Source organism: Lissotriton helveticus, chromosome 9 (assembly GCF_964261635.1).
Source record: "Lissotriton helveticus chromosome 9, aLisHel1.1, whole genome shotgun sequence".
In the NCBI taxonomy this organism is placed as follows: domain Eukaryota; kingdom Metazoa; phylum Chordata; class Amphibia; order Caudata; family Salamandridae; genus Lissotriton; species Lissotriton helveticus.
Window position 1 is genome coordinate 815,746,467 of NC_136070.1, and position 27,478 is coordinate 815,773,944.

Consider the following 27,478-nt stretch of genomic DNA (forward strand, 5'->3'; position numbering starts at 1 on the left):
GCGGTATTTATTTATTCATATATTTATGCATTTTTATATAGCGCGGACTTTACCCGAAGGCGGTATTTATTTATTCATGTATTTATGCATTTTTATATAGCGCGGACTTTACCCGAAGGCGTCGGAGGCTTCACAACAGGAACAGAAATGAAACATAATGAGAAACATTACAAAAGAACAGGTTGCAAAAACATACGTTACTTACATAAGGTAATAGTGACAATTGTGAGCAACCAAAATACATGAGGTAGTCAAAAGTGCACAAGAGGAAATGAAAGTGACAAGTGTGCAGTTATAAGAGAAAACAGAGTATGATTAGAGGTATAGTCCTGCAATAAGTGCTAGACACTCAGGCTCAGGAACAAGCGTTACATGGGCAAGGTGGCACTTGTGCAAGTATCAAAGGTAAAGACATGTGAGAGGTAGCAGCCGTGTGTTGCAAGGGCAGAGTGGTGTGTGCATGTTACAAAAGGGCACCGAACACCAGTACATGGAAAATACCGCAAAAAGGCAGACCCTCCAATCACAGGCATACACTGGGAAGGCACTTCCATGGTCATGGGAGGTAGAAATTATCAGTAGTGGGAAGTCTTCCTCACAATAGCAAGAGGACGTGAATTACTTTTGGAGGTGTCTCTGGAGGAGGAGAACTTTGAGGTCCCTTTTGAAGAACAGGTTATGCATGGAAATGTACACACCTCGGGGTGCACAATGCTTGTCTCAGGAAGTTCCCGGTGTCTCTGGAGAGCTCCCGTGCCCTGCAGTGTTGACTGGCAGCTGTAACCTCTGACGAGGGTTCAGCTTCTCTTTCGATGCTGCCGGTTGGTTTGTGTTCCTGGATGTCTGGTTTCGGATGCGCTTCTAGCGCCTCGGACCCGCTTCTAGCGCTTCGGACCCTCTGTCTCTGCTCCGAGACTCAGCAGCGCTTGGTTTTGTTGACAGCTCGTGATGTCATGCAGATGACGACTGAAAAGAGACACCTTCATTCCTGCACCTATATTCGACTGACTTGAAATAGGGCGGTTAATGCCTCACTGTTCATTTGTGGGCACAGCTGTCTGTCACAGAATAAAGTCGTTCTTAGACAGCTGCTGTTCCACTTAATGTTTACGGATAGGTGACGTTTTGACATTAAAATAAAATGCTGCCTATGTAGCACTTCCCTTCACGCTCCTGTAATTTGAAGATTGCACTTCATGTATTATTACCCAATTAAATGGCACAAAGCTTAGAATTAAAAGCGGGACAGACTAATAGGATTTCATCTGAAGCTCAAGTTACGCCGCTCGCCTGTCTGGCGCTTTGACCGCATAATTAACTATAATTGGTCTGACTGAACTAGCTCGGGTGAGTCAGTTCGTATCGTTTCCTCCCCCTCGTCACATTTCACTTGCTGAATGGTGTGTGTTGAAGCGTTCGCAGTCCTTTTCTACAAGTGTGTGCAGCAGGTTTTCAACATTGTGAATGGCCCGCGCAGACCTACCAAGGACCTTTACAGTAAAGCCAGTATATTGGTACGTCCCTGGTAGCACCGTGGGCCCGTCTAGCCCCAATTAACCTCTTCTTCATTGGTTTCCAATAGGTTTACTGCTTTCAAGTCGCGCCATCCCACCTCGCCTTTCCATACAATAACTGATAATTGTTTTATACAACTTTGTGATTTTTATACACTTGTTACCACATAATTTGGCCTCTTTTTTTTATTTTTATTTTTTATACCCAACGCTGCCGCATACTATAGCCCAAGCTCTCTCTCTCTCTCTCTCTCTCTCTCTCTCTCTCTCTCCCTCCTCCCCTCTCTCTCTCTCTCTCTCTCTCTTCCCCACCTTCTCTCTCTCTCTCTCTCTTCTCCCCTGTCTCTCTCTCTCTCTCTCTCTCTCTCCTCCCCTCTCTCTCTCTCCTCCCCTGTGTCTCTCTCTCTCTCTCTCTCTCCTCCCCTCCCTTCCCTCTCTCCCCTCTCTCTCTCTCGCTCTCTCTCTCCTCCCCTCCCTTCCCTCTCTCTCTCTCTCTCCTCCCCTCCCCCCAGCCCGGAATACAGTACCACTGTGATCACAAAATTCTTAAGCACCCTGCAACACTGGGGATTTACAGGAATCCAAAAACCAGCGTAAAGTACTCGAACAACAATGACGTCTGTCTTATAAATGTCACAAAAAAATGTTAATATTTCACTTCTGTTCTTGGATTTTCGTGAAAATACAACACATATTGCATTACAAATGCTATAGGTGTCACATTTGTGAAAGTTAAAACTATTGGCATTGTAAATGACAAAGCTATTACTTTAGCTATTACTATAGCTATTTTCACAACCAACACATAAATAAAAAAAAATTAATTCACAATACCAATGGCTCAAACTTTCCTAATGCGAGACCTATTGCATTGCAAATGCTTGTTATTGTTCTCAGGGATGGTCTGTATCTTATTTTATCTGTATACTTCATTGAAATTTTTATATATGAATTAATGTCTCAGAAGGTATTGGTGCTTTTTTTATTGATGATTTTATATTTGTGATTGTATGTGCTTTTATGAGAAAAACTCGAATAAAGCATCCTTGACTTGACTTGATTGGTGGCACGGCGGCCCACATCTCCAGCAACATACTCATATTTTTTCACCACCCATTTGAAAAATGCACAGGTCTCTCTAATTGATGGCCAGCACAGACATACACTTTTAGACACACCTCCCGCCACAAGTTCTAGAATTGCGAACTTTAGAGCTGGGGAGCTACGTTTGAATCTCGGCATCAGCTCAACATCCTGTGATTCCAGGCAAATCGCTTTGTCTCCCCGTGCCTACCACAAATGAATCTGTTCTTCTGTAATGTAAATTGTGTTCATACCATGTTGTCGAGTTTGCGCTATATAATATTGCAAGGAAAAATAAAGTAGGGAAGCTCAAGTTCACACACTACTGAACGCGCACTCTTAAGTGCAACAGCAGTGCACTGTGAATCGGAGCGTTTCACAGGCCTGTCACAGATAAGAAATGCCATCTAAATGAAACCCTACAAAACAATATACTACTGGCCGGCAGCAATTCATACCCGGACAACGTCGGGACGGGCTGCTAGTATCCAATAAAGCAAGAAGCTAAAAAACAGGTCAAGGAGATCTTAGATCAACTTGAATACCAAGGGGTGATTGGAACATGCACCTCTCAAATGAACAATCCTTTGTTTCCGGTAATGAAACCTGACAATACATATCGTCTAGTTTTAGATTACAGACATTTAAACACTTGCACTAAGACATTTGCAGTTCAAAGTGCACACAGTGCTGCATTAATGAATAACATTGTGCGGAAAAAATACAAAACAACACTTGATATCGTAAATGGATTTTTCTGCCAAAATATAGCGCCTGAAAGTAGGTATCTAACAGCATTCTCAGCGTTAGGATCCCAGCAGCAATTTCGTTGACTCCCCCAGGGGTATAAGAACAGCACAGGGTTGTTTTCGGCCAGAGAAACAGATTTAATAAAAAAATTGGAAGACGAGGCATTGTCCTATGTGGATGATATTTATCTAACAGAAGATGACCTAGATGAACACTTGAACAGGGTGAATACCATCATTTTTGGATTTGCATTTGAAGGCTACAAATATAACTTCAAAAAATCAAATATAGCCCACCTCAGTGTCCTGTTTTTAGGATATGAGTTTTCAAATAAAGGAAAAAGCCTGGCAGCCAATTTGTTTAAAAAAAATGTGCGCTGCGTCAACCTCCAAGATAATAAAAAAATCTACAATCAATACTGGGATTCCTAAATTTTGGTAGAACGGACATTTTAGATTACGCAGAAAGAGTAAAACATTTCTACAACTTAATACAACCTGATTTCTCAGTAAAAAAATTGGACACAGGAACTCAGAGATACACTTTGTTACTTACAAGCTGACATAATAGCTTCCAAACACTGACAGACGCGTAAACGTACGCAATCTGGTGATCCGTATAGTTGCGGGTCAATCTGGGTTCACCTATCTAACATATAATAAGGGTGAAATTGTACGAATTGCTTACAAACCACATTTGTAAACCAATGCAGAGATGCTCTTTGCATCTACTGAAAAAATTCTGACAGCAGTACAGACTGCTGTAGTAAGAGAAAGAGCACTGGCACAGGGGAAACGGATAATAGTAGTGACTCCGGTTCCAGCCTTAGAAGCTGCGACAAAGGCAAGCGTCCCTAACGCTAAAGCCTGACATTCGATATGGATACAATGGGCTAATTCTCTCAATGCAACAGATGTAGAATACAGGTACAACCCAAATTTAAAGACACAAGCATTCCTGCAATACTGTACCTAAGGAAATAATTCCTCTAGATCAGTATGAATATATAATTTACACTGACGGATCTGCTCAACTGGACATAGGAAGTAAGCAACAATATAGCGCGGCATGTGCAATCGATACTGACACTTGTAAATACGAATAGAGCATTCCCCACACTAATTGTGTGCGATTCCTTTTACTGTGCGCAGACATTTAATGAATACTTGCAATACTGGGTTCAAAATTGGTTCAAAGATGCTAAAGGTGACACTATTAAGCATAAAATGCTATGGGAACAGGTAGTGGAGTTGAAATTCGAACTACCACGGGCTCACATGATACATGCACTGAGTCATCAGCATGATGGCGCTCATGTTGAAGGAGATTCATTGGCTGATGCAGCTGCAAAGGAGGCTTTACGCACGGCTTCCGTAGCTGCAATCACTCATTCCTAAACGAAAATAGACAGTGAGATTATGGTGGCTGTTATTGCTTCACGCAAAAACAGCGGTGCAGTACCAAAAAGATTTCCACTCAAGTACTCCTACAACTTAGATACTAATAACATTCCATTTTCTCAGATTCCCGGAGTGGGGGCTAGTGTAATTCCAAACATGGAGCGTAGGTTAGGTGTAATCCAAGCAGCGTACGAAGGGATAGGTTCTGCACATGCTGGAGTTACGGCAACAGTTTCTTTATTGAAACAGCGCTATTGGTGGCCTGGTTTAAATAAGCAGACTAAAGAATATGTCTTGAAATGCAACATCTGCCAGCAGATGAAAGGTTCCACCATAACACGTCCAGTGCTGACACCGTTGTTAATATCTGACAAACCACTAGCGTGTGTTCACCCAGACCACTGCGGCCCCTTAAAAGAGATGGGGCTAAAAGGTATATCATTGTAGCAGTGGATTCCTGCTCGAGGTTCCTATGGGTGTGGCCCCAGCTCTTGGCTGACGCTCGAACTGTTATAAAAGATATGCAAGTCTTCATAGCGACATACGCAATAGGCACATTACATTCTGACAAGGGCCCTGCGTTTAGCTCTCGGGCTTACAAGGAGGCCATGCGAGGATTGAGTGTAGCATTGCAGTGCTCCTCTCCGTTACATCCCAAGGGAAGTTTGGTTGTGGAGAGGAAAAACAGAGACTCAAAGCAGTCTTCAACAGCTAGAGTATTAGGCTCAGGTGAAAGCTGGGTAAAACATCTTTATGGGGTACAGCGGGCTCTCAACAACATACCAAGAAGAAATGGAGGGTCACTCCATTTGAGGTCCTATTTGGGGCAAGAATGTGGGTACCTGATCTTGATTGTGAAGGCGTAGTGGCGGATGAAAAACTTTTTGACATCTATGATTGTTTGGCTGTTTTACAGGATCTAAATGAATCCAGGACACAACAAAGTAATGTCCATCTGAAACAGACCACCACTTGGGAAGTCAAATCAGTCACGGCAAGACCTGTCTGGATCCCAAAAGTCTGGGATCTGGTCAGAGAGAAAATAGCGGACTAGAAAGAATTTGGGCCATCCTACAGAAATCCTGTAGCGGTCCTAGCAGTGAAAGGAACAAGAACTGTACTTCTACCGCCTCTTGCCGGAAAAAAAGGAGAAAAGTTTTGTCCCAGTTGACCTAATCAAACCACACTATGTGGCCATTACTGAGCAGTAGGTCACGTAGACTCCAGAGTAGCAGACGCCCTCCTTTCTCCACAATTCAAGAAGTTCAAACAGAAAGACTCATCACGTTTGAAGAGTCACCTGCATGGAATGAAGTACTATGCAACAATGCCAAGGAACTCGTTCCCAGGGAACCTGAAATTCAAATTCAGAATCAAAATGAAACACAAGTTGCTATTCGACCAAATTCAGATGTCTACATGCCTCAACAAGAACAAGCACCGATTTCTACAAATCCTGATGCAATACCGACAATTGATCGAACTGCTTCTGGCTAATTCATAAACTTTGATAAATTTTCTTTGGATCCAAGTGAACCAGAAATGACGCCAGCACACAAATCACGCAAGCAGCAAGTTAAAGACTTTCTGACGTTCTTAGAAGAACCTACCTGGTATCACCATGGGTAGAACTATGGATAATGACCGGGATACTTTTCTTTCTTTTCTGGTTTGGCCTAGTGATAGTTTTTAATACTGTTATTAGTGAACAATACATTCAGCAAAACTCTGCTGCCCAAAAGGTGAATTTAATTTTAAAAACACATCAATCATCTCATCGAGAACAAAGAGACTTGTCATCAGTGAACATTACAGCAGTTCCTGTACCGGATGGTATAGTTTGGGACAAGGTTGATTTCGATATATTTGGCCCAACAGAAAATTTAAAAATTCTACATTTATTTAAAATATAATTAAGTGATATCATTACCTCAAGTACATTTTCCAATGATTGGGATTTTGAACCTGTTGATAACATTTTGTCTGATTTAGAAAAGTCTGCTGCGTTTTCTAATAGTGAAACATTGGAGAGCTCAGCAGATTACAAATTAATGTATTGTTAGCAGCATTATGCTTCCGAGGACCGGTTTCTGGCATTACAGCCGTCTTCAGCCCAGCTTGCTTGAATCCAGTGGCAAAGTGAGCGAGGGACTCACGTCTGAGCATACCCTGCCACACTTATGGCAGCCCGAACTGCCAAGCCATGCCACCCCATTTTGTACCGCTTTGGCCGCCATAAGTGTGGCAGGGTATGCTCAGACGTGAGTCCCTTGCTCACTTTGCCACTGGATTCAAGCAAGCCGGGCTGAATACGGCTGTAATGCCAGAAACCGGTCCCCGGAAGCTTGTTTCCGGTCCAGGGAAGGCATGGCTTGGCAGTTCGGGCTGGACTGTTCCCATGAGGCACAGGGTCAGACTGATTTGCATATAGCCATGTCTGAACTGGGGTGGCAGAGTGGGCTAAAGAACGGTGATGGATCAAACCCAGATCTTTTGACTGGGTGTGAGTGTTTGATTGGTTCAGGTGCTCCGTCCATCACCACCCCCTTTTGTACCGCTTTGGCCGCCATAAGTGGGGCAGGGTATGCTCAGAGGTGATTCCCTTGCTCACTTTGCCACTGGATACAAGCAAGCCGGGCTGAAGACGGCTGTAATGCCAGAAACCGGTCCCCGGAAGCTTGTTTCCGGTCCAGGGAAGGCATGGCTTGGCAGTTCGGGCTGTAATGTTCCCATGAGGCACAGGGTCAGACTGATTTGCATATAGCCATGTCTGAACTGGGGTGGCAGAGTGGGCTAAAGAACGGTGATGGATCAAACCCAGATCTTTTGAATGGGTGTGAGTGTTTGATTGGTTCAGATGCTCCGTCCATCACCACCCCCTTCTGTATCGCAAAGTGAGCAGCGCATGTGCTGCAACGCTAGGCTCAACCTAAAAAGGAGGGTGGAGGTAATATCAGTGCCACACACCATTATCAGGCTACAGCTGCGTAATGAAGGAGGATTAGTGCCGAGGGTGGAGAGGCCTGGCCAGTGTCCAGCCTGGTCGCTCACACTTACCTTAAACTCTTGCATGCGTGTACCTGCCCAGATAGTTAACCTCTCGCGCCGTAAGGTCCTGGAATTCAGCGAGAAGCCTCGCTGACTGATGTAAGGAGGGGGGATCCTCAGTCAGAGCAATCTCATCGAGATCTCTTAACGCACATTCTGTGATCTTAAGGTCCTGGCAAATAGAGCGCAGCACCCCAGCCTTCTTAGCAATACATATGCCCCATAAATATGCTTTGAAGGATTCCCAAAGTGTATCATATTGGAGTAAGGACTCAGCATTTATTTGAAAGTATTTGACTATGGCGTTTCTGATGTCATTCCGGAATACGCTGTCGAGCTGGGCCTCCACTGGAAAACTGCAGAATATAGATGGCCGTGTAACGCTAGGGATAGAGTGTCAGCAGTACCGGCGAATTGGTCCGAGATAGTACGAGGGAGATGCTTTACTGAGAGGACATTTATCAAGAGTCTGAGGGATAAATACCAATGATCTATGTGGGACCAAGTCCCATGGGGAGCCAAGCGAAAAGAGAAGCCCTTGTTGAAGGGGTGTAGGGGGGTGCCACACATCTGTCAGAAGTGAAGTGTGCAGTAAGGCGTTGAGGGCCTGAAGCGAGTGTGGTTTAGAGACTTGTCCCGGGCCCATCTTATCAAGGGTTGGGATCAGTTTAAGTTTGAAGTCTCCACCCTTTATAAAGGAATCCATAGATAGTAGTGAGACATGTGTGGAAATATTGGTGAAAAATACTGGTGCGTCTGTGTTTTTAGCATAGATGTGGATCAGGAGTATGTGCTCGGCCCGAGCATACCGACCACCAGCAGGTATCGACCTTCAGGGTACGCTGCTACTTCATTTGCCTGGAAAGGTACTGTTTTATGAATGAGTATGCATGTTCCCCTGGAGTATGTGCTGTAGCTGGCAAAAAAAGTGGTTTTCGCCCCCGTTGTAGGCAAACCGAATGGTAGATTTGGGGTCATAATGGGTCTCCTGCAGAAAACACTACTTGGACTGAATGTCTAGTAAGGTACGATATCACTTGCATTCCCTTACAGAGATTAGCAAGGCCTCTCACGTTGCAGGAAATGCACTTCAGTTCCATCATCTTATGACTGTTGACCGATGCTGTCATTAGGACCAAGAATGTGAGTTTGGACCAGTCTCATTGTGTGGGTAGGTGCCATGGTGAACCATAATACATTTATTCTCCTGTAGAAAACAGTTATAAAACATGTAACATATAGCAACTCAAATCCGACATTCCCCCCAACCAACTTCGGATAATAACTCAACCAGTATCCGGTGAATCCCATAATATCCCCAATAAACAGTAAGAGATCTCTTTGGGGGGAGGCAACGCTCAAGGAGATCGCCGCGACCGAGCTGTAAACTGCTGAAAAGAAGACAAAATGTTATGCACAGCCAGCACCATGAGGAAAGAATACAATATCAAATCAGTTCTGTATATTGTGAGCAATCATTATGTCCGGCAGTAGACATAAACATCGGTCACAGATCCACAGGGGTGAGTGCAAGGAAATGGCCACCCCACGACCGGTGGGGGAGGGGGAGCTCGGTTTGTGTTGCTTCCAGAAGTCTATTGCATCAGCAGGAGAGTCAAAGATGTGAATTTGTCCTTTTAGGGTAACATTTAGCTTTGCTGGGTATATCATTGCATACTGGACATTCGCCCTCTGCAGTATTAGTTTTATGTTCTGGAATTTGCGACGGGCCTCTTGTACCAGAAGGGTGAAGTGACATGCCCTGATACTGAATGGATCCCTTTTCATGAGCCAGACGAAGAGTGGCATCACCATCGTGGTAGTTTAATAGCTGGGTGATAATCAGATGTGGAGGAGCGCCAAGAGCTGATCTTGGGGCCAATGCTCTGTCCGCACGCTCAGCTGCAAACGTGGAGGAGAAGGCATCTTTGCCGAACAAGTCCATCAAGAGCCGCTCCACGTAGCCAGCCATGGGACCGGTGTTGGTAGTTTCAGCCACCCCAGCTATGCTAATACCATTTCAGATTGACCGCGCCTCCAAATCTTCCGCCTTGGAGGCGACCGCTTTAAGGAGTTGTTCAGTTCGCTCCAGTCTGTTGATGATAGTAGGTTGGGCATTCTCCAGTTCAGACAAGCGCTGCTCAGTGGCCCCTATGCGAGTCTTATGTCGTTCGATGCGGCCATGCATATCATCTAGGCGAGTAGCCAAAATATTGAATTGTGGGTCAATAGCTTTAAAGCCTATCCGCAGTTCCGCCATAATGGTCACGATTCCGTCAGCTGGTGACGACTCCGACTCAGAGTGGTCAGGGGAGTCTCCACGTGGTGGGCCATCCTCATTGCGTCGGGCGTCTTGGCGGCATCAAAGGAGTGCTGGCGCTGCTTGGGCGTCAGCACGCCCCATGGCTGAGCCAGGGAGGACTGCACCCCAAAGGAGCGGGGGGCTGACTCGCAGTGCAGCTCAAGATATGCGCTATGTGATGCGGGCAAATGCCAGTAGTATCACTCTGTCTTGACAATTATTTCAATTTGGTTGCCCAGCCACTAAGTTGCAGCAGGTCTGCACACCGGAACGAATGTGCCACAACCTCACCAATGCATCGCCCCTTAGAATCCACCGCTCTGAAGAGCACCCAACCCCCAGCGCAGTGGGTATAGGTCAGGAACGCTTTGCAGGTAAGCAATGTGTGGCGCAATGTGGGTCAGATAGAGAGGTTCAGATCCATGTTGGGGAAAGAAAGTGCCCTCAGCAATGGGCCCCACATAGCCAAATACCCTTTCCTTGAGTGATCAATACGGCCATGTGTGGAGGGGGCAGCAGTGCGATGTAGCTGAAAGCTGGGAAGGAGCACTCACCGCCGCAGCCCTCACATTAGGTGGCGCTCCCGCGTGTGGAGCGGCGCATGCTTTCACTTCGTGCCTCCAGGCCCACTGCTGCCTCGGCCTCTGTTGCGGCGTGGCTGCTCAACTCACCCCGGACCCCGCCCTCAGGTTCACCCACTGCCCCTGACCCCACGGGCCTCCGAGGACCACGTCATGTCTCAGACAGCGAGGGCCACCTAGTTCTCTGCCATTGTGCCCAGGGCGATCCGCAACTCGGAGAGCATCTCCGGTCACCGTCCTCATGGGTGCAGTTCAAGTGGAGTTGAGCGGAGCTTGGTTGCCGATAGTCTGCGGCTGATCCGGAGCTTCAGAGTCGAGCAGCCATCTTGGTGCTCAGCTCGGTCACGCCCCCAGAAGCATACGCTTGTTTAACCTTAATCAGGGGCAAGATGTGAAAAGAAAGGGAGGATAACATCCTCACCTTGAGGACAAACAAGAATAAAAGGAAGAGGTCAATCAACCTCCACCAAAAGAATATCATACGAAGAAGTCAAATTGTCCCAAAAACATAAATGTAATGATGCGTTTAATGTCACCTTCAGTTTTTATATCTAAATGGGTGCAGAGGGTTCAACGGGGGGGTCCGCGGTCTCTGCAGTGATAAAAGCTTCAGTTGCTCTCACCTCCAGAAGCTGGCGAAGTGTGTTGCGCACTATGGTGACTTCTGCTGCGTTGTCGAGGGTAGTCACTGCCCAACTCCTGTCCAGGAGAAGGCTTCTAATCGTTTGGTCAATATTTATCTGTCAAGGCTGCAACCTTCTTCTTTTGAAAAGAGACTTTATAAGGAGGTGGTTGGACCTCTTTCTTTATCTTCATGTCAAACAAGCGTTGTGTGTTCTGTTTAGGTTGCACGTACTCTCCTTGTCTGCAATCAGATAGCCTTCCTCTGTCATGCTGCTGGTCAGACGAGTCCTGAAAGGAAGCACAAAAATTATATTGGCGGTGTTCAGATGAATCAGGGGGAAGAGAACTGCCATGAGGTCTACTTGTTGAGGCTGTTTAGATTTTTCCCATGTTTCTTTAGGAAAGTCACGGGCTGGAGAGGCATCCTTGTCCGAAACAGCCTTGACAAGTGGCGGAATAGAGGGTCTGGTTGCCAAGCTATTACGTGCCAAGGATGTGTAAACCTGAGCGATGATAACCAGCAACCAAAGCTTGCGGTCTGCCATAGTCACTGTGGCAAGTCGCTAGCGTATAGCCAAAGACGCTGCTTGACCTTTAACATTAGAAAGATTAATCTCGGAGACAACTGGAAAATTACCTTCAAGTTTCATCTCCAAATCTAGGACCGGACCGGCCCCATTCTCTATTTTATTGACGGCACTAAACAAAAACGCCCAACAGGGATATGCCATAACAGAGAGTATATACTATGGCAAAAACAGTCCCCCAGGTGTTGCAGTTGGCTAAAGGGGGAACCAGACAATTGGGTAAACACATAGTTAAAAAGTCTATGTTTTTCTTGTGGTCCCGAAAGGGAAAACACATCATCAAGTTGATCCATTTTCTGGGCAATCCAAAAGGGAATGTCCTTTCAATTGGTTGGACGTTTTCTCATAACCGAATGTACAATGACTGAGCTAATAACAAGTCCCACTGCCTGTTGTGCCTGTGCAAATGCACCAGCCCTAGCAGCGTGAAAGCGTTAGAAACAAATTGGATCCAGCATCTGTGTAAAAGAACTACTTGGTTATACAACGCACGATCCTCCGCCACATTTCGATTAGCTAAATTCGGGTATGGCCAAAAACCTGCTAGAGTAAGCCTGGTGGTCCTCATCAATACTTAAGTGGCCATTACGAACAATGGCGGGGACATATGGAACGGAGCCATTAAACCAAGTCTGGTGTACCCAGACTGTAAGAGGAACTTCAACAACGGCATAAGGACGATAAACGTTTGGTGCTGCAGCAGCAGTATAACTGTGAAACATATTATTATTAGCTTTGACTATCTGAAATGTTACCCAGGGATAAAAAACTTCAAAGTGCTAAAAAGCGTCCGCCTCGATAAAATCACAGAAGCCGCCGCATTAGGGACACCATGTTGAAGTAAGTGTTGAGTAGCCGCTGGGCGGCAATTAGCCACAATAGCGACTGCCATAATCAATAAGCAAATGGTTAAAAAAGTCAGCACATAAGTGGATATAAACCTTTTAATATTCAAGCTTGACTAATCAACAGAGCTAGGTGTTCCCTAAAAACTGTGGAGGATAAATTCCCAGCACCACGACGTCTCTGCAAAATGGTGCAAGGGTATTGTGGACAAGCACAAGCGATACTCTGGGTTCCCACAAATACGTACCAGACCAAATGGTGGCGGCGCCATGTTGCAGAGATTCTGCTAAGGAACAGAACTATGCTTGGGACCATAGAACATTAGTAGGTAGGGACAGACTCACTACACCACCTCAGTACCATGAGCCCGAGTCCAACTAACTATAGTATATCACTTGCCCTTCGACTAAAATCCTGAGAGATACGTGAATTAACACCCTAGAACACAACAGTCCTGACCCTCTCAGGGATAGCGGTAACAGGACACCTCCTTTTGCTCTCACAATCGTACTCGTCCAGAATAAGATATAACAGATACGCAAAGGATGTTTGCAATGTTTATTTAAACAATCATGCTCTAGAATGCAGTATTCATGCCACAATTAAAAAGCACATGCCTAACAAAAATACATTCAGCATAATCAGTAAACCATATATTATGGAAAGCCCTGTAATATTATAAGATAGATTAGTCAAACCCTGCTCCCCTTCTACAGAAGCAGAATGATTATATAACATAGATATCTGGGATTAGTAAAGAACCCCGTACCTTAGCATACACAGGTGGACGTTCTATATCTCATTTACTGCTGTGATCTCCTCTCAGAAAATCTCTCTCTCTCTGTGTTGCATTACTATGCATACCTATATGACAAGGCTGATACTCACAAACAGCTGCATTTGTTTGTTGTGTCTAGAAGACTAAATCCCAGGAAAGAACAGAACACAAAAACAGCTGCGGGTTCTTTGGAAAAATACAAAGTGGCACAAAAATAAACCTATTTATGTATGTAATGTGTGCAACGCAAATGTGGCCTGTATTGTGCACAGTTACGCTAACATAGGGAATACCACAATGGGCCAAACTCTGTACACATGACAGTGTCAGGGAAATTTCGCGAAGGTTTTTGGCCACACTAAATTTGGGCTCTGAGGGCTGTGGTTGTGCTTGGGAGTGTCATAGAAAATCAACAGTGTCCTCCCACACATTATCCTTAAATTCCAGTTTGAAGCAGGCACTGTACCCAGAACAATCCAAGAGACAGAAGTCTAGTAGGACCAAAAACAGACCCTTCAGCAACCAGACGAGTCATACACAAGACTTGTTTTGGCATCCAGTTCTCTCCATTTCAAGTGTGTCCAAGTGTTACATGTTGCTCAACAGACATGTGAAGCAGGATTTGACAGATTGGTGTCACAGGATGCCAACAGCTCCCACTCTAAAAATTCTGTATAACTCAGAGGACTTGTCTCTGCCTATTCAGGTTTACCTATTGTTTGCTCCTGGGAGGCATTTCACACTGCTTTCACACCTATTCAAGGCTATTCACCTGCTGGGCTACTGTTGGAGAGCTAATGTAAATTGGACTTCCGGAGCTCCAGGCAATAAAAATTTAACTTTCAGAAATTTACATTTTCTTAATATTTAATAAAAATGTGCTTTTACCATTGAATTGGATTTTTAATAACCTTTGAAAATAGCAGCTCCATTATTGTTCTAGCTGGTCTCTTTCCCGAGATACTGTGTTAGTTTTTTAATATGTACTCTGGTTTTGCACATGGGATATGTAGGCCTGACCCAGTGAAAATAGCTTTTTGCACTTATTCACTGTAGGCACATAGAACTGTTAATTTTCTAAATGTCCCCATTTTAAATACCGCGCACCCTGTCATGTGTTCTACTAAGCCTACATAGGGGTGAATTTCTTAATATTCAGAAGAGGTGGTGGAGGCAAGCTGTCCAAAAGGATAACATTCACAGGTCACACTGCAGGTTATACATCGCAGTAGTCAGGCTACATAGGAAAGGCCTTGAAGCCATTTTTGTACCTCCACTATAGTGGATGGCACAATAGGTGCTGCAGTCCACAAGTGATATTTACCTTCCAGGCCCCTGGTGGACTGTGTACACCATATACTAGGGCCTTGCAGGCAAGTTTAAAGTGCCAATTAGGACTAAGCCAATAAAACTAAGTTTTAAGGTAGAGCAGAAGCACTCTAATCCTGATAAACAGGAGTAAAGTACACAGAAGTTCAGAAGCAGACAAAAACAAAGCTCCAGCAAAAGGCAAAAAATCTGGGGTGACCATGGAGGAAAGACTTATTTCCTGCAACTGGTGTTTGCACTAATGTGACTTGAAGTGCTTTCTGGTGCATGTAGTCATAAACTTCGCCCTTTTTTATCTTTTTATTAATGGCACTGTGGATGATATGAATCAATAATCAAACGTGTTTGACTGTCTCTAATAATCATTCAAGACAAGTGAAATGTACCCAGGTCAAGATATGTTGATATGCTGCTTCATAATCGGTTTCAGTACCAATGCCACCTATGTCCTCTTACAAGATTGGCAGCATTTGGTGCTTTAATTCTGCCAGTTAGGAATCTTGAATTCTGACTGGTATGCTTGCACCAATTCTTGCAATCTCAAATTTTCTTGTAGAATGGGGCAAAACTGCATGGAACAGGAAATAATTGGTCCTTGTATGTGCTTTTGGTAGAAATCCTCTGACACATTCCACTAAGAGCAGGTAGAAAGTGTGACCAAGATGGCCAGTGAGGTGTGGGACAGGGGAGTGTTTAAGGGAAAAATCAGTCTGCCTGGCATTGGCCTGGGTCTGGACTGTGCTTCTGCTTGTAGCACCTGCAGGAGCAATGATGGGTCCGGTTTATCTGGCCCTGAATAATCGGGCCCAGAGTTTGCGTACTCCGTAACGCCAGGGCCAGAAAAACCACTAATTGCAGGTCGTGGAATCCCATACGTAGCTATCACTTCAGGTGGAATTCCTCCACTCGTAATGAAGGCCTACGAGACACAGTGTATACAGATAAATTTAGAAACAGTTTGTGTAGCTTTTTGGATCTAATCTTTCAATTAAGGAAAAACTATTTTTTATAATAACAACACTGTATTAGTTTTCATTATAGGCACATGATACTCAAACCCAACACAAACCCTCGTAGAGACTCTTGTTGCAGGGTAACTTAAGATTGAAGAAAAATACAGACTCCTTTTGGCAATGTAAAAACAGCTCTTTGCTGTTGCGACAGACAGAGTGGCAAGTCCACATAAGTAAATAACCGGTCTCAACTTTCTGTTTCCCAGGCAGCTATTTTTTATACAGAGTTAGACAATGTTGGTTACGAAAGGTCAAACAATGAATTACTAGGCAGTTACCTATTGGTACACATTGAAGATTAAGAAACATGAAATCACTTGTGACACTTGACTTTAACCTAATTCTCTACACAGCCTTTATTGCAGTTCTAACAATGCTTAGCTAGTTAAGTATTCTTCTACTTTTTGATTCATATGTATTTGGGTTGAATGCATGTACATTTGTTTGTGTACTTTATCATTGTGCTCCTAAAACCAGATTCCTTGTGTTCTTAGCTAATTCATCCTCCTGCTTCCATTGTCTAAACATTTCCCCAGTCTATTGAAAACACAGAATTCATGTGGTGTGCCTGTGTGCTAAGGCCATAGATTCCTTTAAGCTTGAAAAACGTTAGTTTTCCTTTAACTCTGACCTTCCATGTCATGCACTCTGTTATCAAGCAAACTCTTCACCTCTTTCTCATCAGCCTGAGTTTTTGGCCTGCTCTTCTCTTTTACCACGTAAATCTAGGTAACGCTTTCTACTCATGTTTACTGTTGCGCCGTATTTTCATATTTCATTTTATCCATAAAACTCTGCTACACATTGTAAGCAATTACCCCCATTCAACACACTTCACCCCTGAAAAACTACATTATTAATGCGCTTGTTACCTTTAAACTCATTTCTTTCCCCTTCATTGTGCTCCTCTAATAATACAGATCTTTAGTGAATAGTTATGACCATTAGCTCTTGTAGAAATGAACCATTTGGTTTTCTATATAAATTAATGATAAATACAAAGAAACATATTTTAAAAACTGTAGTTTTTTAGCTCCTCCCATGTTTAGTAAAGACTGTGAAACTTGTTAGGGAATTATTCATTGATATTTTTTCCAGTAGTGATGATGAAAAACGAAAATGCTAATTTGAAGGCTACATGTACCATCCAGTTCTGACTAGAGGATAGTGTCTATTTCTGTAGAACATTTGAGTACAGCCAAATGAGTGCATTTGCGTAATTCTCTATTCCTATCTGGTATCTCAAACATAGAGTATTCTGCAGCTGGACCATACGTTATTTTTTCTAACGTGGCAGCAGTAATTGGTAAATTGTTACTTTGTGCCTATATATGTAGTTAGTTCTGAAAACAGGGCATAGCAGCTCTTGCCTCATTTTGGTTTTCCAGTATACTGAATTCTCATGTATACGGCTTTTCTCAGTTGTTGGACTTTTTAGTCCTGCATGTGCAGAACGGGAAAATTCAGATTCTTTTCTCAAATTGATAACATCTTAAACCTTGTTCTGCACAATATCTGGTGGAGATAATGGCGCAATATATAGTGCCTTGCAATGTGGAAAATTAACAAAACAAGGGTTCACCAGGAATTCATTTACATGCTTCTATAAATTGCAAACACAGATGAATGGCAATCAGTTAATGCGAACACAACAACCACACTCTGTAATGTAATGTAATGTAAATAAAACGTATAAAGCGTATTACTGCCAGGGAGCGTCTTGGCGCTATAGAAAAGTTGAGTCAGGTGTAGCGGGGTAAACATTACTACTATAGACGAGAGCTGAGAGATTCTTATCCAGCTTGTATAAATAGCCAGGTTTAGGCCCTTTCTGAAACCAAGTAATAAAGGTGCTGTTTTTAGGTCAAAAGACAGTTGATTCCAAAGCATTGCTGTTGTCCTAAAGAAACTTCTGCCTCCCCATGTAGCCTTCTTAGATGGAGGGACCATCATAATCTTTGCCAGACCTGAACGTAAAGTTCTTGCTGGCGTGTACCATCTCAATTTGTTTTTAAACTGGTCTGGTCCCAGTCCATGCAATAATTTAAATGCCAAGCAAAGGGCATTGAATTTACATTTTTGTCTGACTGGCAGCCAATTCAGTCTTCAGATGACTTCTCTTGCAGATTCTTTTTTTGGAATCTCAAAAATGAGGCAGGTCGCCGCATTCTGTAAAATCTGGAGTCTGTTAACAAGACCTGCTGCAAGTGTGAGGTAAAGACTATTACAATAGTCAATTCATGTGAGAATTATTGCTAGGGTTACTTCCTTTACAAGTTCAGTCGGTACGTATTTTTTGTTTTTAATCAGCCTTATAGCGCAAAAGGATGCTCATGTAATTTTGCTGACTTCTTTAAATTTAAGTTCCCTATCTATTATAATGCCTAAGTTTTTTTTACCTTAGTTGAAGGTATAGGTAATGTATCCAACTCCGGCGGCCACCAATACGGTGTTCAGAGGGAGTGTTTGTTGCCAAAGATGATGACCTCAGTCTTTGAGGCATTTAGCTTCAGGCAATTTCTGTTCATTCAGGCACTCACCTTTCTCATGCAGGAACTGAAGGCGCCTCCAGGGCTTTTATCACTATTTGTCAGCGACACCACAATTTGGGTGTCATCTGCATATGAGACCACAGTAAAACCGGCCTGTTTTATCATCGACTCCAGTGGCGTAACATAAAGATTAAAAAGTGTAGGGCTCAGTGCCGATCATTGTGAGTCTCCACATGGTAGGGAGAACTGCCTAGAGACAAACTTCCCCATTGCCCCATTTTGATGTCAATTTATTAGAAATGATTTTAAGAGGTTAATTGCAATTCCTCTTATCCCTAAGTCTAGGATATGGTCAACCAGAATCTCATGGCTGACTGTATCAAATGCCACCGAAAAATCAAGCATTACCAGCGCTGCTGTCCCTCCTCCATCGAGGACTTCACGTATTTCTTCCGTGGCTATGATTAGTGCGGATTCAGTGCTATCGTTTTTCCTGAAACCATGTTGTGGTTCGTCAAGCAGCGAGTTCGCTTCTATGTATTCTGAGATTTGCTTGTTCATAATGTTCTCCATCAGTTTAGCAGCAAAAGAGAGTCTTGAGATTGGCCGATAGTTGTATTAAAGATTGCAGGAATCTGTTAGCTAGCATGAGCTGCAAGCCATTTTGTACTTGGCACCCATTTTAGTTAGCCATGTGCTTGCCATGTGCTTTCTCCCTCTTCCCGTGCACATGCTCAGAGAGGCCAAGCTTATAGAATGCACCTGCTGTAATGCCAGAAACCGGTCCTCGGAAGCTTGTTTCCGGTCCAGGGAAGGCATGGCTTGGCAGTTCGGGCTGGACTGTTCCCATGAGGCACAGGGTCAGACTGATTTGCATATAGCCATGTCTGAACTGGGGTGGCAGAGTGGGCTAAAGAACGGTGATGGGTCAAACCCAGATCTTTTAACTGGGTGTGAGTGTTTGATTGGTTCAGATGCTCCGTCCATCACCACCCCCTTTTGTACCGCTTTTGGCCGCCATAAGTGTGGCAGGGTATGCTCAGACGTGAGTCCCTTGCTCACTTTGCCACTGGATTCAAGCAAGCCGGGCTGAAGACGGCTGTAATGCCAGAAACCGGTCCCCGGAAGCTTGTTTCCGGTCCAGGGAAGGCATGGCTTGGTAGTTCGGGCTGGACTGTTCCCATGAGGCACAGGGTCAGACTGATTTGCATATAGCCATGTCTGAACTGGGGTGGCAGAGTGGGCTAAAGAACGGTGATGGGTCAAACCCAGATCTTTTGACTGGGTGTGAGTGTTTGATTGGTTCAGATGCTCCGTCCATCACCACCCCCTTTTGTATAACTCTCAACCACCTCAAACTCAACCAAGAAAAAAACGAAATCCTTGTCTTCTCAAATCACGAGTAACCCGCTCAGATCCAAGAATGGCTAAACCACCTTACCGCTCTAAACTGCAAACTCACTGAAGCAAACTCAGTCAAATCACTAGGGATCTCTCTAAACCCAAGCCTCAACATAAGTTCCCACATCAAATCCACTGCAAAAGGCGCCCTCTACAACCTAAAACTCCTCAACAAAATCAAACCCTTCTTACCCCCCAAGGACCTAAAAACTGCAAACCAATCTCTAGTTCTTTCCAGACTTGACTATGGTAATGCCACTCTAACCGGGTCAGCTAGAACACACACAGCCCCCTTGAGAGCCACCCTCAACGCTCAGCAAGAATGGTCTCAGGGACCAGGAAATTTGACCACATCACCCCTACTCTACAGGCCCTAAAATGGCTACCCATCGAAGCACGCTGCGCCTACAAAACTGCCTGCCTCACACATAAAGCCTTGCACACAGGCAAACCGGATTACCTCGCTGCCAAACTCACAAAAGCTGGACAAACAAGAAACCTCAGAAGCTCAAACTCCTCTTAATCCCCCCAAAAAGACATAAACAAAAAGCCCTCTCCTGCTCTTTCTCCGGGAATGCCCCAAAAATCTGGAACTCTCTCCCTACTCACATCAGGACGAATCCCTCTTTCACGATCTTCAAGAGGCAACTAAAAGAATTTCTCCTCAACCGCCACCTCTATGCTTCCAGACAATGACTTTGTTACTCTCGGTACCCAATATCCTCGTGATTCTCACTGTACTTCATTGCTTAAGTTTTCACTTTTATGTATGCTGTAAAGCGCTCTGACAGCCCCGGGTCTTGCAAGCGCTATATAAAACTCCAAATAAATAAATAAATAAATAAACGACTGAACAAGCTGGGCCTGAGAGTCAATTTAAAAAAAATCAATTCTCAACCCTACTCAGAACATTTACTACCTAGGATCAACACTAGACACCGTGGAGGCAAGCGTATCGCCTTTGGCGGAGAGATTTTCTTCGATCAGGATGAAGTACCAGCACCTCCTACAGTCTCCCTACCCAACGGTCAGACAAGTATCCTCTCTCCTGGGATCCATGGCTTCCTGCATATTCATAGTCCCCAATGCCCGCTTGCACATGCGTCCCCTACAGCTATCTCTGGAGGACCAGTGGGCTCAGGCCTCGGGCAGTTGAGAGGATCGCATCACTCTTCTTCAGTCTGCCAGAGACTCAACCAGGTGGTGGACCAAGGGATCAAATCTGATGAAAGGTGTTCCCTTCCATCAGGGGACTCCAACTCAGACCATAGTAACAGACTCATCCCTACTCGTTGAAGGACCGCTTCCCAGTAAGGTGGGTGCAGGGGTCCCTGCCCTATTTGGGGATACAACTTGCCCCCTCAGTCGGCAAACCACAAATTACATCACACTACTTCACCAAATTAAAGAGGAGCTGAACAGTTGGAATCATCATCACTTGTCCCTTCTAGGGCGCATTGCAGCCATTAAAATGTCCATACAACTGAAGAATTTATATACTTTTCAGACAATTCCGATTTCTCCTCCCAGAGGAATGCTTCCTGCACTACAGAGTGATTTACATAGGTTTGTGTGGCAGGGCGCAAGACCTTGCATGAGAAAGAGCTTGAGCAACCTGGGACCGGACGAAGGAGGATTGAGTGTCTGAGATCTGCAGAGATACTTCCAGGCGGCCCAGATGCGATACCTGGCAGAGTGGAACAGAGAGGAATCTGAAAAACATTGGTTATTCAAAGATAGGGCAATCGCATGGCTCCCCCTCTGGAAGATGCTGTTTCTCAAAAGAGCTGATAGGCCGCAGAGTCTCCTAAGGTCCCCCATTACCAAGACGGTTGTGGAGATATGGGACGATGTGGCGGGGCTAAGAGAGCTCACCACGTTCCCCTCCCCATGACACCGTTATTCTAGAATGGGCACTTCACCCTGGGCTTACCTCTGGGAACATTTGTGGCCTGGCACCGTACACCATGCTGTGCTGCGGGTCACATGTTCGACGAAGAAGAAATTCTCTCCTTCACACAAAAGCATCACCAATACAACTTAAATGAAACTTAAAGGCCTCGATACCTCTAGGTGAGCCACTGGAAACTATACTCCACCAATCTCCCCACCATTAGCAGAAGCCTTACCAAGAGATACAGATAGACTGTTGATTTCTGAACTCTTTGTACTACTGCGCCAACCTGCCCCTACACAGCCTACACTCAGTCCACAAAGATGGGCAAAAGAGCTCGGAAGAGAGCTTTCTTCTATCGAATGAGGGGAGGATTATTACAGAGCTCGACATACAGCCCGGAACACATCCGTTATAGAGGCGGCCACAAAAATAGCCACCCACTGGTATCTGACTCCGGTACGCCTCAACAAGGGGAATCCAGAGCACAGCTTTGACTGTTGGCGCGGATGCTGCTCGCCAGACACGCTTTTACATCTACTCTAGGAGTTTCCGATACTCACGACTTACTGGACCCAGATCCTAGATGAAGTAGACACACACTTTGACACTTAGATCCCCCAGTTCCTGGGCTATATAGTCCTAGGTCTACCTAACCTACTGACTTTCCCACTTAAATCTCTAAAAGGAAGACAGATAGGGTTGGCGCTCAGTGCAGCTCTCCAGAACATTCCTAGGTATTGTGAGATTGCTACTATTCCCACACATGTGGGTTGGCTCCATAGACTATGCCACACACTAGGGATGGAAAGGATATTCGCTACTCTCACAATCTCTAAGCCTCGTTCTACAAAATATGGCACCCATTTCTCGGACTTCTATCCACTGAATTTAGAGAACTTACTTGTCCCAAAACCTACACATCCTCTGGCTTTCTGAAACTGAGTAGCTCACACTACAACTATAAAGGGAGAGATATAGCTATACTTCCCTACAAAAGCTACGCCACGCAATTTTTTTCTTTTTCTGAGTACTGGGGGGAGGGTGGGAGAGAAGGGGGGGTGGATTTGTTGTATTGTTTATGTTATGACAATGGTTAAAATCCACATGATAAGTAAAGAGACGCTCGCAACCAAGGTTTGTACGTGTTATGAAAACAATTAGCAAGATTGTTTATATGCTGTACGTAAATGACTTGGGGGCATATGTAGGTAATTTACATTTTGCGATTCACAAGTAGCGATTTCTAAGGAATCGCTATTTAAGAATTGCAAAATGGAATGTAGCTAATAATTCGCAATTTTTTTGCGAATCCCTAAAATTCCTTAATTGCGATTAGCAAATTTCGAATCGCAATTAAGGAATGAGTGTCCTATTCATTCCTATTAGCCAAGAGGCCCATAGGAATGAATGGGAATACATTCTCAAATTGCGATTTTCTATGAGAAAATCGCAATTTGAGAATCGCAATTCCAAGGGTGCCAGGGTGTCCAAAGGACACCTGTTGCACCCCTGGAATGTGCCTGTAAGTACATGTGACGCACATACATGCCCTAAGGGCATGTCTAGGCGCCACATGGCACTTTGAAGTTTTAAAAAAAATGCATTTTGACAGGAAATCGCAAAATATCATCTACTTGGAGTAGGTGGTATTTTGCGATTCCTTAAGCCAAAATCGCAATTTAAAAGGCACCCCTACATAGCATTTAAGGAATCGCAAAATTGCGATTCCTTAAATGCTTGAGCAAAATAGGGAATTGCAATTTTTGCGATTCCTTATTTTGCTATGTGGCACCTACATACCAAAACGCTGTTTGCGATTCGCAAACGCCTTCCTACATATGCCCCTTAGATACATATGAATACATTAAACCATAAAATACAACACATTAAGTGGACTTTGGGTCATCTCCTTGCTCGTGATTGGATAACTTTATTGTCTGTCTCAGTTCATATCTGCTAATTCATTGATTTTCCTCCCATTTATTGCTTTGTTATGTCTCTGCAGCATAGATACTTTACCATCCTCTTGATTGGATGAGTTCTATCCTGCCACTGCTGACATCAGGGAACTATTTATTCATTAGTCTATAACACTCTGTATGAGTTCATCGCTTTACTCGCTATCTCGGCTCCTGCTTTATTGGTGTTTTTTTATTTTGTTTAAATTACTTTTAAAAGGGCCAACAGCAACACATTGCCAAGGGCTGCTTGCTATTGAATTTTGCGCGCCATTCTTTATTTAATCATTTACTATGTTCGAGTCGCCTTGGAATGGTAAATTAAGGAGAAAGTGTAACACAAAAATTGTTACGAGATGGCCGTTGTAAGTATGTTGACACATTGGTGGCCATCTTGAAATAATTTTGTTACATTTTGATGAAAAAAGCATGTCAAGATGGATGTGATGTGTGCGCATGTGTGGACTCACAGGTGAATAGCCTGGATTATGTTTTTTTTCAACCTAATGTATTACCGTATGGCCGCCTTGCGCTCACTTGAGGGTCATCTGAGAGCCAAAAATCAGTGGCAAAGCCAATTGATTTTGAGAGAGCCAGGCAGCTGCACACGTCTAAAGGCACACTTGCTTCTGTCTAATTGACAGACATCCCCAAGCATGCTTCATTTCTTCAATTTACCTTTTTTGGAGTGGCCATCTGTCATCTTGGAATGGTAAATTGAAAGAAAAGTTTAAAAGAAAAGTTATTCAAAAAATGGCTGCTTTGTGTGAACATGCATGAGGGACGACAGGTGGCCCTCTAAGAATGATTTTTGGTATATTTTTTGGGGAAAACATTCTAAGATGGCTATTGTGTGTGTGCATGTATGTGATTGCACTGGTGAACCTCCTGGAATGTGTTTTTTCAAGCCATAAACAAGTATTCCAAGATGATCACTATGCACACACATGAAGGCCACCTGGGAAAAAAATGTAGCGAAGTGCCCATATTTGGAATGTAAACCCTATTAGTGTTTGGATAATGCTTGTTTTCTTTTATTTCATATATGTGGGGTAAGGCCAATGCTTGTTTTCTTTTATTACTTATATGTGGGGTTTATGATGTTAAAACAAAAGTTTGCGTTTGACAGTGAAGACAGCCAAAAGAGAAAGCTATTAGCAGCAAGGCGCAGTTTCAGTTAATTGTTAATGAGAGAGAAGTAAAAAATGGAAGTCAAAAGCAGGGGAGAGAGAGGGCAGGTAAAAGAAGACTGAATGGGTGAGAAACAGGGAGAGGGTGTTCAGAAGACAGTTAGTTGGATGGAGAGAAAGGAAGAGCGGAAGGTGTGGGAGAGAAAGGGTGAGAGGGGCGAGAGCAAGAGGGGTTGAAGGACATCTTGAGAAAAAGCGAGAAGGCAGTGAGAGTGAGAGAGAGCCAACATTTTTCATGTAGCTCTATATGGATAAATGAGTATGTATTTGTAGTTGCAGTTTGTAAGCTTGATTTCTGAGTAGCCATGGCGACTTACGATAGCCTGGGGTTTTTGGTCTTAAGTACCTGATTTCTTTTAATTAGAGAAGCTAGAGCCTAATCGATCAAGGTGAAATGCAGATAATCTTTAATGATCACATTTAAAGAAGAAAGCTTGCTTCTATCCATCCAACTAAAACAGGATGGCGGCAACATGCAAGATTCAAATTCACGAGGCATTGATAAGCGATGTCTTAAATTATCTGCTCAGGAAGGTGTGCATTTTGTTAGATTGGCTTTAAGGAATACCAAACTTACCAATTGACAGCAAATAAAATATATTTTTAAATGTGTACTTAAGTACAAATCAGACTAGTGTCAATAGAGGTACAAGTCCGACTTACCCTAAAACGAAGTCCTTTGAGAGGAGGTGCACAGGCCATGTGTCATCACGTCCTGTTACACCATTTCCTGTGCTGTTATTGCTGGCCCCAAAGCTGAGGAAACATTTAACCTGGCCCTCTTTTTTAAAAGGTTGGAGACCTCTGAGCTGTTGGAAGGGTGCAGAAGTGTGATTTGGCCTACAAGAAGCCACATCAGGATGAACGTGTGTGCTGATGTTAACAAACTCTTGCATGCAAAAACAAATATGGCATTTGAAAAATGGCCCAACCATGACAGGTCTAAATATTTCTTAATAACCTTTGGACATTTTCTTTTGACGAATGTGGAATCTCTAGAGCATCTAGCAAGGATTTTCCTGGACAATAAAAAACAAAGGGATCAAATGATAAATCTTAATTTGTCTTGTTCCTAAAAATATAACAAAATAGTGATAGTCTCAAAACACATGTTAAGCTGCATAGTGAATTATGGGGCAGGTAATGAGGTTCAAAATGAAAGATAGATAATGGAGCTTTAGTAAATTGCAGTTGATTTTAGCCCATATTAACATATTGCAGTGTTGATGAAGGTACCTGAGGTTATGTAATCATTTCAATTTTCTTTTCAATAATGGCTATATTTTAAGTATTTCTTTGCCAGAAATCATATTATTTAAGAATGTGTTCAGTGGCCTCCACTTCCTTTGTAGCATTACTTAGGCTAATCAGAGGAAAATAAAATGCCTGTAGGACTGTGATCTTTTAGAAGTTTGTATTCTCACTTCAAGACCTATACCTCCAGAGCTCTTTAATGTTTTTTTGCTCAATTGTAGGAATATGATTTGGCAGGGAATCTCCTCTACTGTGTAAATGGTATGTCAAACAGAATTATTTTTCTGATGACCTTTTGTAAGCTTATATTTTTTACTCATTTTTACTCACCTTTATCTCATTCAGCATTGTGTATGAAGAAAGTTGCCCACTATATGGAGCTAGAAACCACAACCTATAACAAAGGTCCTAATGTATCGCCTCCTTGCACACCTCCTAGAATAAAGAAAGCAGGGATGCTGGGTGTCTGCAAGAAACCCCGGAAGAACAAACATCCTCAAAAAATAGGTGAGTGTCTCTAGAAGATATTTTAATGACACTTTTCAACTGTCTCAAACTCTTACCAAGACTTCAGAAGAATCAAGGGTGCATGGTTCTCTGGATCTTACTGTTTTCGTGACTATGTCTACGTATCTGTAGACCTTATAATGTACCTGTTTCTGAGGTCTTGCCAAAACCAATGAAGAAAAGTGTCCAAAAACAGGTATATTGTTCTAGTGGCTTTCTGTGTAGTCTGATGTGCAGACCACGTGAGTTTTTGATGAAATTGTACTGAAGTTGTTAACATCCTACTTCTCTAAAAGATCCGAGCAAATCAACATAAGAAGCATTCTCTAGGATGCGTTTCCCCTCTAATGTGGTGCCCTTCATGGCTTTGCATTAGCAGCAGTGCTTTTTAGTTTTTGGTAGAAACCCTGGGAGTGTTTTTGAGTGCTTTTGAGAAAATATGTTGTGTAATGCCACCAGTACACCGATAACATGTAACTTTACCTTACAATCTATTTACCAAGGATAGCTACAAGCATTCCAGAGCAATTTTGATTAGATGATATGAAGATTCAAGGGCCAAATTAATGTTAGCAATAAAATCAAATCCCTCAGTCACTCTAGATAGGAATCTCAATTCTCAAAAACATATTATTGCCAAAATGCCACATGCTAACTCACGCTTGTATGAGATATCATTCTCTCTACCAAAGCAAGACCTTAAAAATGTACTACGATACTCCCCAGCGTCGACATAAGATGTTTCCTGCATCCTCTCCCCTGTGTTGGCGGTGCCGTTCTGCGACAGGGGATCTCATTCATATTTGGTGGACGTGCCCTTCGCTGACTCTATTCTGGAAGGAGGTCCTGAGCCACATCAAGAGGGTGTTGGGGTTTCCTTTGCCTGAGACCACGAGTACAATCTTGCTGGGTGTCAAGCCTGCT

General features: G+C 43.6%; 1 protein-coding gene across 4 annotated transcripts in view; it reads left to right on the plus strand.

Moving 5' to 3' along the window:
• The window catches only part of MEIOSIN (meiosis initiator), a 2,162,440-nt gene that overhangs the window by 626,679 nt on the left and 1,508,283 nt on the right, over positions 1-27,478 (plus strand). For all 4 annotated transcript variants that reach the window (XM_078660969.1, XM_078660970.1, XM_078660971.1 and 1 more), the window contains exon 4: positions 26,393-26,554. In XM_078660969.1, the coding sequence (XP_078517095.1) occupies positions 26,393-26,554 (162 nt within the window). The remainder of the gene's footprint in view (positions 1-26,392; positions 26,555-27,478) is intronic.